Source organism: Mustela nivalis, assembly GCF_964662115.1.
Source record: "Mustela nivalis genome assembly, chromosome: 3".
Taxonomy (NCBI): domain Eukaryota; kingdom Metazoa; phylum Chordata; class Mammalia; order Carnivora; family Mustelidae; genus Mustela; species Mustela nivalis.
In genome coordinates, this window is record NC_139022.1 from 98,345,380 (window position 1) to 98,360,404 (window position 15,025).

General features: G+C 45.8%; 1 protein-coding gene across 8 annotated transcripts in view; it reads left to right on the forward strand.

The window, feature by feature from the left end:
• Positions 1-15,025, forward strand: part of PPP2R2B (protein phosphatase 2 regulatory subunit Bbeta) — a 459,837-nt gene that overhangs the window by 427,395 nt on the left and 17,417 nt on the right. For all 8 annotated transcript variants that reach the window (XM_082726028.1, XM_082726030.1, XM_082726031.1 and 5 more), the window contains one exon: positions 14,853-15,022. In XM_082726028.1, coding sequence (XP_082582154.1) covers positions 14,853-15,022 — 170 coding nt within the window. The remainder of the gene's footprint in view (positions 1-14,852; positions 15,023-15,025) is intronic.

Sequence of the window (15,025 nt, forward strand, 5' to 3'; positions counted from 1 at the left end):
CCCTCCTGTCCTCCCCTTGAACAAGTCATTAAGCCAGAGTGCTTGCTGAGGGGCACAGCCTTTATTTTCTGCAGGGATGGCCAAATGCGTTCTCTCTCCGAGGTCCTGGAGGCTCTTTGGAGGGGAAGAGGAGCCCATGTGGGGATGGTGTATGTAGAGCCAGCGAGGAACAAGAGAGGGCATAGCCAGCTGGTAATAAGGGGCTCAGTCAGTCTGGTGACTGCCCTCCACTTTGCCCCTGCAGCTCTGTGTTACTGTAAAGAGATAGCTCCGTCCTGGTTAATCCCGTGATTGGTGAGAGCACAGAGCTAATGACGCCCAGATCAGAAGTTTAATATTTCAGCCACTCATTGCTTGTACTGGAACCCTGCCTTTTGGCACCTGCCATTTCCGGGGTGAAGGGCTCACCCTTCCTGGTCATGGGACTAGAGGACAAACGATGTAGAATGGGGTACAGTAGTGGCCCCAAGAGCTGCAGCTGGGTTCACATTCCCGCTCTGCCCCCTCCTGGCCCGTCCTAGGAGCAGGTGACTCTTGGAGCCTCATTTCTTCATCTGTAAAACAGAAATGTTGAGAGTATCACATGCATAAAGCGCTTAGCACAGTGCCTGACAGGTGCGAGGCTTTTTCTCCGTGCATTCCAACATGGTAGCTAATACCATACCACGTACGGGAACTCCAGGAACATTCAAGACACGAGTCTGACTGTCTGTGGATTAGGAACAATGTTTTCCTGTAGAAAGCAGTGCCAGGAACACAGGCATTGCCGCAGGGCCATGAGAACACAATGAAGCGATAACCAGCTGACACCACGTCCCTCTCCTCCCCACACCTGGCCCATGTCCAGATGGACCCCCCCAACTCAGCCTTGAACCCCTGACTTCATTCTGCAAGGAGATTACCATCAGCAGGGAGCCGCCCCTCTCTCCTTTCCGTGTTTCTGCCTCTCATTGCAGTGATTATATATCTGGCCTGGGAAATGGTGACATCTTGGGAGTGCAGGTCTGGTCTCTGTGATGCCATGACAACCGGCTTCCCAGCAATCACCCCTAATAACGACCACACACTCACAGTCCCTTCCATTTGGGCCGAGGTTCCCCAGGGAACTCAAGCTTCTCTTGGAACAGCTGCCCAAAGCTTCCTGCTGGGAACAAATTTTGAGAGAGACAGAGACAGAAATCAGGGAGACGAGAAGGCTCTAGCCTGTCGTGTCCGGAGTGAGCCCAGAGACCTGAGGACACTGTTGTCATGTTCCAGCAGCCCAGTGGCTATAGGAACGCACACAGCGGGAGGCACGAGGACCCGCCCTTTGCTACTCACCCACCTGACAGAGAGAGGGTGTACTGGAGAAAAAGACCAAATCAGAGCATTAGTGGAGCCAGGCCTCACTGCTAAAAGATTTCTTCATGAGGCTCCCACTGTCAAAGCATCGTGTCCTGAGAATGGGTGCTGCCTCCCTCCCCCCGCTGTAGGCTGGAGACCATGTGCTCCGAAATCTCCAATCAACATCCTTCCAGAATGACAGTCCTCAGAAAGGCAGCAGCCCTGCTTGGCTAATAAGTGATTATTCCTCCCAAAGGAAGGACAGACAGGCCCCAGTTAATACACTTATCTGGGGATGTTGGCCCAAATTCAGCCTTTAGATTGCCAAGTACGCCCTCCGCAGAACATAGGTTCCCACTTCCCCTCTCTGTAGAGCACAGAGTCCAACTGAGTCTCCTTCATGATCAGTGTCTAACCCCAGGGGATTAGACTGGGGTTAGATTAACACTGGGATGCTGTTCTCACTCAGGGAGCACATGCCCCATAAGCACAGGTCCTCGGTATTATTGCACGTGAACCACACGTCGCAGACAACAGCCCGTGCGGCTGACGCTTGAATTGCATTTGCCCACACGCTAGAATGTTTTAATTGGTTGCTAACAATGAAACATCTGGATTTCTCAAAAAGACTTGTATTTTACAAATGAGACAGGCTGGCTCTGCTAGACCCACATTCCTGCATGGCAGCAATCCACTGGAGCAGTGTGGAAACTGCCCCCGCCCCGTATCAGTTGTAGACACAGTAGTTTGCCGTAGTCCCCGCCACTCTCTGTTGTAAGTCCATGCCTGCCTCGTCTGTCTCACCATGCCCCTGGCCCCTGCAGGTGGGAGCTCTCTGACCCCCGTGCGAATGATGAGTGGGCTGGGAAGGTCACGGGGCAGTATCAGAAGGGGCCCTGATCTCCGACCTAATCTGGAGGGCCCTGGATGGCAGGCTGATGAGGCGACACTGTCGGCTGTTGGCAGTAGGGAGTCAGGGAGAGAAGGCAGGGTAGACATCTTTGCAGGGAATGGCATTGCTTTGGGAAGAATATCCAGCACATATCGGGATCACAGGTAGCCTCGTATTCTGCTCCACCCTCCTGGGGTCTGGGCCCTCTGGCTTGCTCTCTTTGCAGCTGCTCTGTCTTGGTTCCTCTGGACCGTGTCAGCCTCTGGGTGCAGCAGCAGGGCGGGGGAAGAAATGCGGGGAGGAGAGGGTGCCTGGCCGTGCTGGTTCACCAGCTCCCCTAAAAGCAGCAGACCATTCACAGCTCATGCTGGCTTACTTTCTGGGCCAGCTCGGGAAGCAGCACTGCTAAGAGGGGCGCAGGGGAGACAGAGCTGCCTCGAGGCCCAGGGACATCAGAGCAGATTCTAAGAGTCTGGTTGGGCAAAAGAGCACACACTCTGTCCCCTTCCTTTGATGGTAATTCGGGGAAAGAGGGGTATTAATTTCCTCTTGCTGCTGTAACAAATTACCACAAACATAGTAACTGTCATGATCTCAAACGATACAAAATTATCTTACAATTCTGAAGGTCAGAAATCTAGGATGTGTGACACTGGGCTAAAATCAAGGTGCCTGCAGGGTTCTGTTCTTTTCTGGAGGCTCTGTGAGAGAAGCCGTGTCGTTGCCGCTTTCAGATTCTAGAAGCAGCCCACATTCCTTGGCTCCCAGCCCCTTTACTCTAGCTTCAAAGCCAGAGGTGGCTGTGGAAACTTTGTTCCACTGGGTCACTCTGCCTCTTCCTTCCCTTATAGGGCCCCTTGCCGCTCCTTAAGGCACATCCGGATAACCTAGCATAATCCCCCCATTTTAAGGTCAGGTAGTTCACAACCTTAATTCCCTTTGGCCCTCTAAGATAATCACAGGTTCCAGGAATGAAGGCGTGGACATCTTTCGCTTGGGGAGACTTTTCTACCAACCACAGAAGAAACAAGCAACTTTTCTTTCTTTAAAAAAGAAAGGGGGGGGGGGCCTGGATGGCTTAGTTGGTTAAGCATCTGCCTTTGGCTCAGGTTATGATCCCAGGGTCCTGGAATCAAGCCCCGCATTAGGTTTCCTGCTTGGTGGAAAGCCTGCTTCTCCCTCTCCCACTCTTCCTGCTTATATTCCCTGTCTCGCTCTCTCTCTGCCAACAAAATAAATAAAATCTTAAAATTAAAAAAAAGATTTCAACCATGGGTCCCCTCTTTGTTGAAGACAGAACCAAAGCACACAGGATCCTCACCTCTCTTGCTCACTTCGTGACACCCCATGCCTGTCCACGTGCCTTGAGCGCATGTGGGTTGAAGACTCTGTGACGCTGGTGTTTGTTGATGCTGACTGTGGCCAGCCACTTCAGTAGGCATCCTATCTGCTTTTCTACCTCTGCTTCTTAAAATGATATCTGCATTTTAAAGATAAGGAATCTGAATCTCAGAAAGCTATGGAAACTTGAAAAAAATCATCCGGCCTATAAGTGGCAGGCCACAGATTCTAGCGCAAGTGTATCTGCCAGTACCCACCTCACACATGCACTGGAGGAAAGCACATTTGCAGTCACTAAGCCACAGTCTCATCCTCCATGCTTTCCATGGGATGTCTCTGTGCCAACAGCAGTCCTCCGATCCCACTGTCCCCCCGAAATGGGCTGATTCCTGCTGACTGCCCTGTCCAGCATAGGCACCCCAATCATCTCCTGACCATCAACATCGAGGGTCAGCAATCTAGGGTCTCCAGGCCAAATCTGACCCACCAGCTGTTTTTGCACAACTCTAGTGAAGAATGAGGGTTTGGCATTTTGAAATGGTTGAACGAAGAGGAACCATACTGTCTCATGACCTGTAAAAATTATGTGAAACTGAAACTTGGTGTCCACGAGGAGCACTTAATAGGAATATATGGCCATCTGTTTACAGGTCGTCTGCGCTGCTTTCACACTATGATAGCTGCGACAGAGACCGAATGGCCCTTAAAGCCTAAAATTCTTGCTACATGGCTCTTTACATGGAAGGTTTGCTGACCTCTGATCTGTCTAGTGCTTATTGATCCCTCAAGCTTCAGCCTGTAACCAAGCCTTCCCCGATCCCATCAGCCAGACTGGACCCCACCCGCCTGACATGTCTCCTAAGACATATAAGACATATTCCTTGTGTCTCCTCCCTCTGAGTTGTAGTCCATTTCTTTTGTCTGAAAAAAGGGTGTGGGGGGGTTGACTCACTATTTCTTAACTTTGAATGATTGCTTATTAGAAGATCTGTTTGTGAAGTATATCCTATATGCTGACCTATTCTGCAAAGTTATAGAAAAGTCAGGGACCAGCATAATCCTTTCTAGATGTATCACTTACTCTCCATGATGCTATACGTTGGACTCCCGTGGTGCTCACTGCTGAACACGTATTTGTAGAATTAATGAAGGACTGTATAAAGAGCAAATCGCTAAGGCTGAGTCACTGGGCATCACTCCTTTTCAACACAGAATCCTGAGTCTTAATCTGATCTCAGTCTCAGTGTGACCTCAGACCTCTGCCATTCTGCAGCCCGTGCCTGGGGATGGTGTCTTGAGGCCCGTAGTAGTATATTCATTACTAATTCATTCTGAAACTTCTTTCACTGTCCTCAGCTGGAGGAAGGCCAGCATGATCAGTCCATGGGAGCTCTTACCCTCCCTGGGAAAATCACTGGCCATTTCTCTCATTGGGCAGAATAACTGGATGTGGCTTCTGGATAGGACAGGTTACTGGCTGCATCTCGGTCGTCGGGCCTTTTCTCTCCAGGCACAAGACTGTTGCCTGCATCTCTCTGAAGGAAAATCGCCATCCGCCCGCCTCTCTAGTTGTGTCGCCCCCACAGGGAGGTAGTCAGTCACATCTCCACAGAGAAGAGCGTGCCAGCTGTCCTTCTCTGCAGAAGATGTGTCAACGCAAGTGAGCACTTTAAAACCCCAGGTGTGATTCTGAGTCTGTGCCTCTGTCATCATGAACCCACCTTCACGTCTGCCTACCTTCTTTCCTTTATGCTCCCCCTCCTCTGCCTGAGTCACCCATGCCAGGGCAGCGGTGACAACGCGTGCCAGCCAGCCACCACCACTTCTCCCGGGGAAGGTGCATCCCGAGGGATAGTCCAGGACAAGCTGTTACATGTCTGTGTGCCAGCCCAGTTAGAAGACAGAGAAATCCATTTCACAACTAGTAGCTCTTCCGATCTGACCCCAGTGGGAGAACACGGGAGGCTTTTGGGCTCCTCTCACACCACGCTTGCCTGAAGCAGCACCTTCTTCCCTGTTGTTGTGGGTCCAGGCATGAGGCCACATGCTCAACCCAAAAGATCTATCTCATCTCCCCTCCAAAGTGGGTACTCCTCTTAGCTCCATTTGGCAGCTAAGGAAAACGAAGCTAGGAAGGAGGCAAGCCACTTGTCCAAGGCTTTGTCACTTAGAAGCAACAGAGCTGGAGTTCAGCCTGGGCCAGCTGAGCCTGGGACCACCTGTCCTCTTAGCCACGGCACCGTGGACAGGAGTTCCAGGACAGCATCCAGCATGAGGTCCCGTGAAAGGAGCCACACACAGGAGGAGCACCCTGTACAGACTCTGGGTTCCCTCCAGCCTCTCTTCTCCTGGCTCCAGAGCCCACACGGGCATCCTGCATGCTTCCCCTCACCTTCTGTCCCTGTTGTAATGCAGGAGGTTTTAGCTTTTGGTTTCTCCCGAATCAACAGTTTTCTTTTTTTAATTATTTTTCTATTAACATATAACATATTACTTGCTTCAGGGGTATGCGTCTGTGAATCATCAGTCTTACACAATTCACAGCACTCACCATAGCACGTACCTTCCCCAACGTCCATCGCCCAGCCACCTTCTCCCTCCCCTACCCCTCCAGCAACCCTCAGTTTGTTTCCTGAGATTAAGAGTCTCTTACAGTTTGTCTCCCTGCCAGTTCCATCTTGTTTCATTTTTCCCTCCCTTCCCCCCATGAATCCCTGTCCTCCCTCTCAAATTCCTCATAGCAGAGAGATCATATAATTGTCTTTCTCTGACTGACTTATTTCGCTCAGCATAATACCCTCTAGTTCCATCCATGTTGTTGCAAATGGCAAGATTTCGGGGGGGGGGGGTGATGGCTGCATAGTATTCCATTGTGTATATACCACATCTTCTTTATCCATTCATCTGTTGATGGGCATCTAGGTTCTTTCCATAGTTTAGCTATTGTGGACATTGCTGCTATAAACATTCAGGTGCACATGCCCCTTCAGATCACTACATTTGTATCTTTAGGGTTAATACCCAGTAGTGCGATTGCTGGGTTGTAGGGTAGCTCTATTTTCAACTTTTTGAAGAACCTCCATACTGTTTCCCAGAGTGTCTGCACCAGCTGCATTCCCACCAACAATGTAGGAGGGTTCCCCTTTCTCCACATCCTCGCTAACACCTGTTATCTCTTGACTGGTTATTTTTGGCCATTCTGATTGGTGTGAGCTGGTATCTGACTGTGGCTTTGATTTGTATTTCCCTGATGCCAAGTGATATTGACAACTCTTTCATGTGTCTCTTGGCCATTTGGGTGTCTTCTTTGCAGAAATGTATCTCCATGTCTTCTGCCCACTTCTTGATTAGAGTCTTTGTTCTTTGGGTGTTGAGTTTGATAAGTTGTTTATAGATTTTGGATACTGACCCTTTATCTGGTATGTCATTTGCAAATATCTTTTCCCAATCTTTCGGTTGTCTTTTGGTTTTGTTGACTGTGTGTCCTTTGCTATGCAAAAGCTTTTGATCTTGATGAAGTCCCAATAGTTCATTTTGGCTCTTGCTTCCCTTGTCTTTGGCGATGTTTCTACGAAGAAGTTGCTGTGGCTGAGGTCAAAGAGGTTGCTGCCTGTGTTCTTCTCAAGGATTTTGATGGGTTCCTGTCTCACATTGAGGTCTTTCATCCATTTTGAGTCTGTTTTTGTGTGTGGTGTAAGGAAATGGTCCAGTTTCATTCTTCTGCATGTGGTTGTCCATTTTTCCCAACACCATTTGTTGAAGAGACTGTCTTCCATTGGACATTCTTTCCTGCTTTGTTGAAGATTTGTTGACCATAGAGTTGAGGGTCATTTCTTGGCTCTCTATTCTGTTCCATTGATGTATGTGTCCTTTTGTGCCAGTATCATACTGTCTTGATGATGATAGCTTTGTAACAGAGCTTGAAGTCTGGAATTGTGATGCCACCAACTTTGACTTTGTTTTTTCAACAGTCCTCTGGCTATTCAGAGTCTTTTCTGGTTCCATATAAATTTAAGGATTACTTGTTCCATTTCTTTGAAAAAAAAAATGATGGTATTTTGATAGGGATTGCATTAAACATATAGATTGCTTTGGGTAGCATAGACATTTTCACAATATTTGTTCTTCCAATCCATGAGCATGGAACATTTTTTCCATTTCTTTGTGTCTTCCTCAATTTCTTTCATTAGTGCTTTATAGTTTTCTGAGTACAGCTTCTTTGCCTCTTTGGTTAGGTTTATTCGTAGGCATCTTACAGCTTTGGGTGCAGTTGTGAATGGGATTGACTCCTTAATTTCTCTTTCTTCTGTCTTGTTGTTGGTGTATAGAAATGCAACTGATTTCTGTGCATTGATTTTATATCCTGACACTTTACTGAATTCCTGTATGAGTTCTAGCAGTTTTGGAGTGGAGTCTTTTGGGTTTTCCACATAAAGTATTACATCATCTGCAAAGAGTGAGAGTTTGACTTCTTCTTTGCCAATTCAGATGACTTTTATCTCTTTTTGTTGTCTGAATGCTGAGGCTAGGACTTCTAGTACTATGCTGAATAGCAGTGGTAATAGTGGACATCCCTGCTGTGTTCCTGACCTTAGCAGAAAAGCTCAGTTTTCCCCCCATTGAGAATGATATTCACGGTGGGTTTTTCATAGATGGCTTTGATGATATTGAGGTATGTACCCTCCATCCATACACTTTGAAGAGTTTTGATCAAGAAAGGATGCTGTACTTTGTCAAATGCTTTTTCAGCATCTATTGAAAGGATCATATGGTACTTGTTCTTTCTTTTACTAATGTATTGTATCACATTGATTGATTTGTGGATGTTGAACCAACCTTGCAGCCCAGGAATAAATCCCACCTGGTCGTGGTGAATAATCCTCATAATGTACTGTTGAATCCTATTGGCCAGTATTTTGGTGAGAATTTTCTGTGTTCATCAAGGATATTGGTCTATAATTCTCTTTTTTAATGGGGTCTTTGGTTTTGGGATCAAGGTAATGTTGGCCTCATAAAATGAGTTTGGAAGTTTTCCTTCCATTTCTATTTTTTGGAACAGTTTCAGGAGAATAGGTATTAAGTTTTCTTTAAATGTTTGGTACAATTCCTCTGGGAAGCCATCTTGTTTGTTGGGAGATTTTTGATGACTGTTTCAATCTCCTTACTGGCTCTGGATCTATTCAGGTTTTCTAGTTCTTCCTGGTTCAGTTTTGGTATCTTATACATCTCTAGCAATGCAGCCATTTCTTCCAGATTGTGAAATTTGCTGGCATATAGTTGCTCATAATATGTTCTTGTAATTGTCTGTATTTCTTCAGTGTTGGTTGTGATCTTTCCTCTTTCCTTCACAATTTTGTTAATTTAAATCCTTTCTCTTTTCTTTTTGATAAGTCTGACTAGGGGTCATCAATTTTATTAATTCTTTCAAAGAACCCGCTCCTAGTTTCATTGGAAACTACTGTTTTTATATAAATGAATGCTGGCTTCCTCACTCTGATACCTGGGAGCTCTGCCACACTCAGACACCCTTGGTCTGTATGTGACCCCAAGGGTCCTGAGACCACACTGTCCCCACGAGGGCTCCACCCCCGCTTATCCTTTGGAGCAACATCCCTCAGTGGAACAGAATTCTAACAGTTCCAATTTTGAGCTCTACTGCTTGCCGGGAGGTAGCCCCTCCCCCCATGATCTATCTTCCCATGTATCAGGTCAGATTCACTTCTCCACATGTCCTACCTTCCGGAAAGAGGTAGCTTTTCTGTTCATAGAACTATTGCTCTTCTTCTTTTCTATCTCCGGTTGAGTTTGTAGGTGTTCAGTGTGGTTTGAGAACTATCTAGCTGAACTCCTGGAACAAGATGAAATTTAGATCTCCTACTCCTCCACCATCTTGCTCCTCCCTCAACAGTTTTCTTCTAAACTCTTCCTCAGTCTCATCACTTCACCTCTTTCCCAGGATTGCAATCCCATCTTCAGTGACCCTGTGGTCTGAGTTCTCTCAGGTGAACAGTGCTCTGCCAGACTCCATGAAGGAGAATATGCTTAGTTACATGCAGACATGTTCCTAGATGCACAGATTATAACACAAAACTCTTTCTATGCAGGACACCTAATATACCCTATAAGACTTAAAAGAAGTGTTGGTTGCTTTTGCCTATAGCATCGTAACCCCAGGTATTCTGAGGAACTTTGTACTAGAGAAATGATAGGCTTCAAGTAATGTGTGGGAAAAAATATATAATACAGTTTAATAGTGGGGAGGGAGATGGTGTGATCCGATAAGATCTGAAGGCAGGACAAAAGCTGTTGGTTCTCAACCAAGGGCAAGTCATACCCTCCCAGGACACAGTTGGCAATTTCTGAAGCCATTTTGGACTGTCCCAAATGTCCCATTTTGGACTGGGGCTTAGGGATTTAGTAGGCAGAAGCCAGGGATGTTGCTAAAGATCCTATAGTGCCCCAATAACAAAGAATGATCCATCCCAAAATTTGGTAGTGCCTAAGTTGAAAAACCTGGATTCCTAAAGAATAAATTTTTTTCTGTTTGCAGGACTTCTCAGCATCTCTAATAGGCTGATTACATTGTCAAACCCCCAAACTGAATAGGAGTTCCCCAAGCTCTTTTGACCTCACATTCCAGTATCCCTGATGTATTCCTGAGTGCTCTGCTGAAGTCACCTTGGGAAGACTAGCCTAGAGTACAGGGGCATTGGTAGAAGAAAATTAAAAAACAAGACCTCTGAGATTCACCAATCTTGTGATCTGAGAGGTGGGAGTCACTTGGTAGACAATCCTACCTCCTTCTTATGACAGACAAGAAAATGGGTCCAGAGAGCCAGTGGTGGTCCAGCCTTTGAAATGAGAGGCAGATCAGAGGTTAAAAACATAAACTGGCAAGAAACCAAGTTAAAATCCTTGCTCTGCCTCCTATGAGCAATAGAACCCATGCCTGAGTTGACTGACTAGACTGATTTGTCCAAACCGGAAATAATACCTATGAATATTGAGTGAGATAATGAATACAAAGCACACAGTGTAATTGTTCAACAGGTAGTAGGTATTATTAGGGGCTACTAATTTGTGTCCAGCCTGGATTCCAACATAGCATCCATGACTCCTAGGCTGATCATCTTTCCAGTTTCCCATATGGGCTCATGGGAAGGTAAGGAGTAGATAAACAGAAGTGGGCACTCATAGGTACATCTAGAAAAGTAGGGAGCCCACTTTGATTCAGTTGTTTGAACAGGGAAATGATATTGACGGAGCAAGGGAAGGGCTGATTGTGGAGACAGTGTGACAAGGAGGCAGACAGAGGGTCCTTTGCCTCTACTTCTCACTAACCATATGATCCTGAGCAAGCTACCTGGCCTCGCTTGGCCCATCTCATCTCTAAGTAAAGGCAGTGAAAGTACCTTCCTTATAAGTATGAGTGTAAGTGGGATCATGTGTACAAAGCCTGAGGACCAAGAAAGCATAGATACCATTACTGCTGTTAGTGTTGTCATTGGGGTCTCTGAGACACAAGCTCCCTGTTGGCAAATCTGACACATCCCCACTGCTTCAGTCTGGGCTCTTAGGATTCTCATCCAGAGTCCTTCCTCACAAAGGAAATAAAACTTGTCTTTGCTATGTCCAAGGTCTCTTCTTTTCTCCTCCTGATGGCTTTATGTTCTAGAAGCTAGTTGAAAACCATGTAGGTCAGCAGGATTGTCAATGCTAAGCTAAGGGTCTCCAAGAGAAATGCCCAGGCACCCAATCCTTTTGTACCACGTGTTTAGTAAATGACATGGAACACACAGTGATGTTCCATCTGTATTCCCCTAGCTGGGTCCCCAGCACCTTTCTTTCCCTCCAATAATGCCGTAAAAATCTCACTTAATCGTGTCTGTAACTAAATGTGATCAGTTAACATTTGTCCTTTCCTCTAGCCTGTGAGCTCCATGAGAGTAGGACTTGATCTTTCTCCGGGTGTCCTTGGTATACAGGGCCTGGCATGTGTCCCCCCCCAAAAAAAATACTTTGTATGTTCTAGGTGATGTACTAAGTGCTCTGTGCATATGTGTGCATGCATGTAAAAGATACTCAAATAGCTGATAAATGATTATTCAGGCTGAATTACTGAAAACCTTGAATTACAGATAACTTCCTAGGGAAGGTATTTATTTATTCATACTTTTCAAGGAATTGGAACAAAGTCGAAGTGAATAGAGCATTGCTTTTTCCTTTCAGGACCTAGTGAGTTCATAAGTATTACCTTCCTGTAGAAATTAAAAATAACTTGTTAGTATTCATTCAGCTAACATATTTAGTGAACATGTCTTGTGTTTCAGGGACTACAGCAGAGCAAAATAAAAACCCCTCCCCTCATAGAGCTTGTATCTTAGGGGACACAAAATACATTAAAAACCAGTGCATATAAACTGGTGGAGAGGGGCATCGAGAAGAAAGGTTGTCTTGCTGCTGACAGGCCACAGGGATTAGAATCCAGGGGTGAGAGATGGCCTAGGGGTCCAGGCTTATTGTGGTATGAGGGTCTTGAGTCCTACAAAGTCCTGAGGTCCCCAACCTATGCTTGCTGATGATGATGTAAAACTTGAGCTCATGAGCCCTTACTGTAGAAACTGTATTTCTACAGTGTTTGAAATGAGTTGATTCTGTTGAGGACTTTGGCTATATGAAAAGGATAGGATAGGAGCAGTCACCATTCACCCCTTTACCCGCTGTCATCTAATTAATACACAATTTTAAAATATCCAGTGATAACCAGGGGGCAAGAGCCTTCTGGCTTTGTGATTCCATGATTCTATGTAGACTCTACCCTGGTTACCTGTTCAGAGCTAGACCAGTAAGGTCTTGAGCATGAGGCAGGGCAGAATCACATCATGGTTAAGAACAAGGGCTTTGAAGTCTGGTGGATTTTACATGCAAAATGCAGCTCTACCCCAGTTGAGCTGTGCTGTCCTCAGACGGGTTACAAAACCTCTCTGTGCTTTCGTATTTCATATCTGTGAGCATCATTGCAATGGGAGAAGTGGAGTGTAAGGACTAAATGGAATTAAACATGTAAAGCGCAGAGCCTGGAACATAGGAAGCTTCCTGTCAACAGTCATCATCAACACTGTGAATTGTTGCTGCTGAATGAATGAATGAAAAGAAGTCATGGAGTGGATATTAAAACTTGGATATACATAGGGAATAAGCCGCAAAGTATTATGATGGCCCGTCCATTGTCCGGAATCTACCCTCTTGGGTCATACACAGTAATTAGTGGTGGGCTGATGAGAGAATTGTCTTCTTTCGTTCCCCCTCCATCTTCTGGGGCTGTCATTTTCGGGCTTTACGAGGTTGCTACCCTAGCATCCCAATGAGCCATGTATACGGAGAACAGATTGCTAGGTATAACCTTGTAAACATTCTTTATGTCACTGAAATAGCCCACAAGTTCTATAGTCCTCAGTCCCCAAGTCTCAGTCTGGTAAAAATATGATTGGCTGATACAGAACCAGTACATGCTAATGAGGATAAAAATAGCTCCTGACATTTATTGAGAACCTACAGTGTGCCAATCATATGTTCCAAGAAATAGGCATCCCCCTTCTGCAGCTGGGAAAACTGAAATCTTGGAGTAGGAAATAAAATGTGAACAGCTGGTAAGTGACAGAGGCAGAAATTGATGGACTGCAGGGGCCAGCATGCTGATCCGTCCCATTTACGGCAGGTGCATCAGGTGGAGAGGACCATGCCTCAAGGCCCCCACTTGTCTGTTGAGATGTTTGCATGGGGCTTGCCTGGAAGTCCCCAACCCTCATGAGGTTCTGTGCAGGAGAAACTAATGTGAAGATCTAGTTCTCAATTATGTTCTCCAAGTCCAAGGGCCTTCCTGAGTGCTTAAAGTCCAAGAGGTTTTTCTGTGTCAGTGGATTTAATTCTCAAGTTCAGTTCTGATTGATGAGGGCTTTTTGTGGTTCTCTTAAATGGTGAGGTGACAAATATTTTGGTTTGGCTGAGAGTTTCATTCGGCAAGGTTTGAAAGGCAACTTATTATAGCCTTAGGTTTTCTGCATAGAATGTGATACTGACTCTGAGTGTGTTGAGCAAGAAAAAGAAAGCTCTGGAGGATGTGTTACCTTGCAGAATGGTGTTCCATGTAGCCAAAAATTGTGATACAAACACTTCTTAAGTGGAACCATACTCACTTACTATTGTTACAGGTTAAAAGTAAGTATGGACAGGGGCACCTGGGTGGCTCAGTGGGTTAAGCCTCTGCCTTCAGCTCAGGTCATGATCTCAGGGTCCTGGGATCAAGCCCCGCATCAGGCTCTCTGCTCAGCAGTGAGCCTGCTTCCCCCTTTCTCTCTGCCTGCCTCTCTGCCTGCTTGTGATCTCTCTCTCTGTCAAATAAATTTAAAAAAAAAAAAAAACTGTGACCTAGAGATAAGAAAATAAATATCCACATACAAGCCTGTCCGGGAATATTCATAGTAGCCACAAAGTAGAAACCCAGGTGTTTATCAAGTGTTAAATCAATAAACTACATGTGGTGTATCTATACAGTGGATATGTACCCATATTCTGCCATAAACAGGAGTGAAGGGCTGATACCTACGACAGCATCGGTGAACCATGGCAACGGGTATCGAGGGAAAGCAGCCAGTCACAGGGAAACTCCATCTCCTGTAATTCCATTTATGGGAAATTAGGCAATTCCATAGAACAAGAAAACAGATTCGTCATTTCCTAGCACTGCAGGAGTAAGGAATGACGACTAACTGCAAACGGGTATGGAATTCTGGGGGCGGGGGGGATCAGTTAATGCAATTGTTTGAAATGTAGTCTGTGGTGATGCTTATACAATTATGTGATTATACTGAAAAAAACCAATGAACTCTAAACTACAAATGAGCAGATTTTTATGGTACATAATTTTATATCTCAAAAATCTTATGTATCTTAAACGCATTTTTTAAGCATCTCAGATGACTCCAGTGTCGATAGGAGCGGTGACATGCAGCGACCAGGGGGATTGTGAAAGAGTTAGGTATGTCAGCTTGGAGCTTGGCAAGGCTCTGTGCCCATCCTCTGGATGGTACATGTCTTGGGCGAGTCCTTCCATGTAGAAAGAAAATGCAGAAACCAGTGACTGCTCTTTCTGCTTCCAGGTTTTGTACCAGTAACTTGCTTACATCTGGCAGATTCTACTCCAGTGAGACTCCTGGCTTTCTGGCTGGCCCAGACGTGGTAGAGTTAGTTGATAAGGATGTACTTACTTTCTCTTGTTTTTGCTTCTGTTCTGTAGTTTTTGAAGAGCCTGAAGATCCAAGCAACAGGTCGTTTTTCTCTGAAATTATCTCTTCAATTTCGGATGTGAAGTTCAGCCACAGTGGGAGGTATATCATGACCAGAGACTATCTAACCGTTAAAGTCTGGGATCTCAACATGGAAAACCGCCCCATTGAGACTTACCAGGTA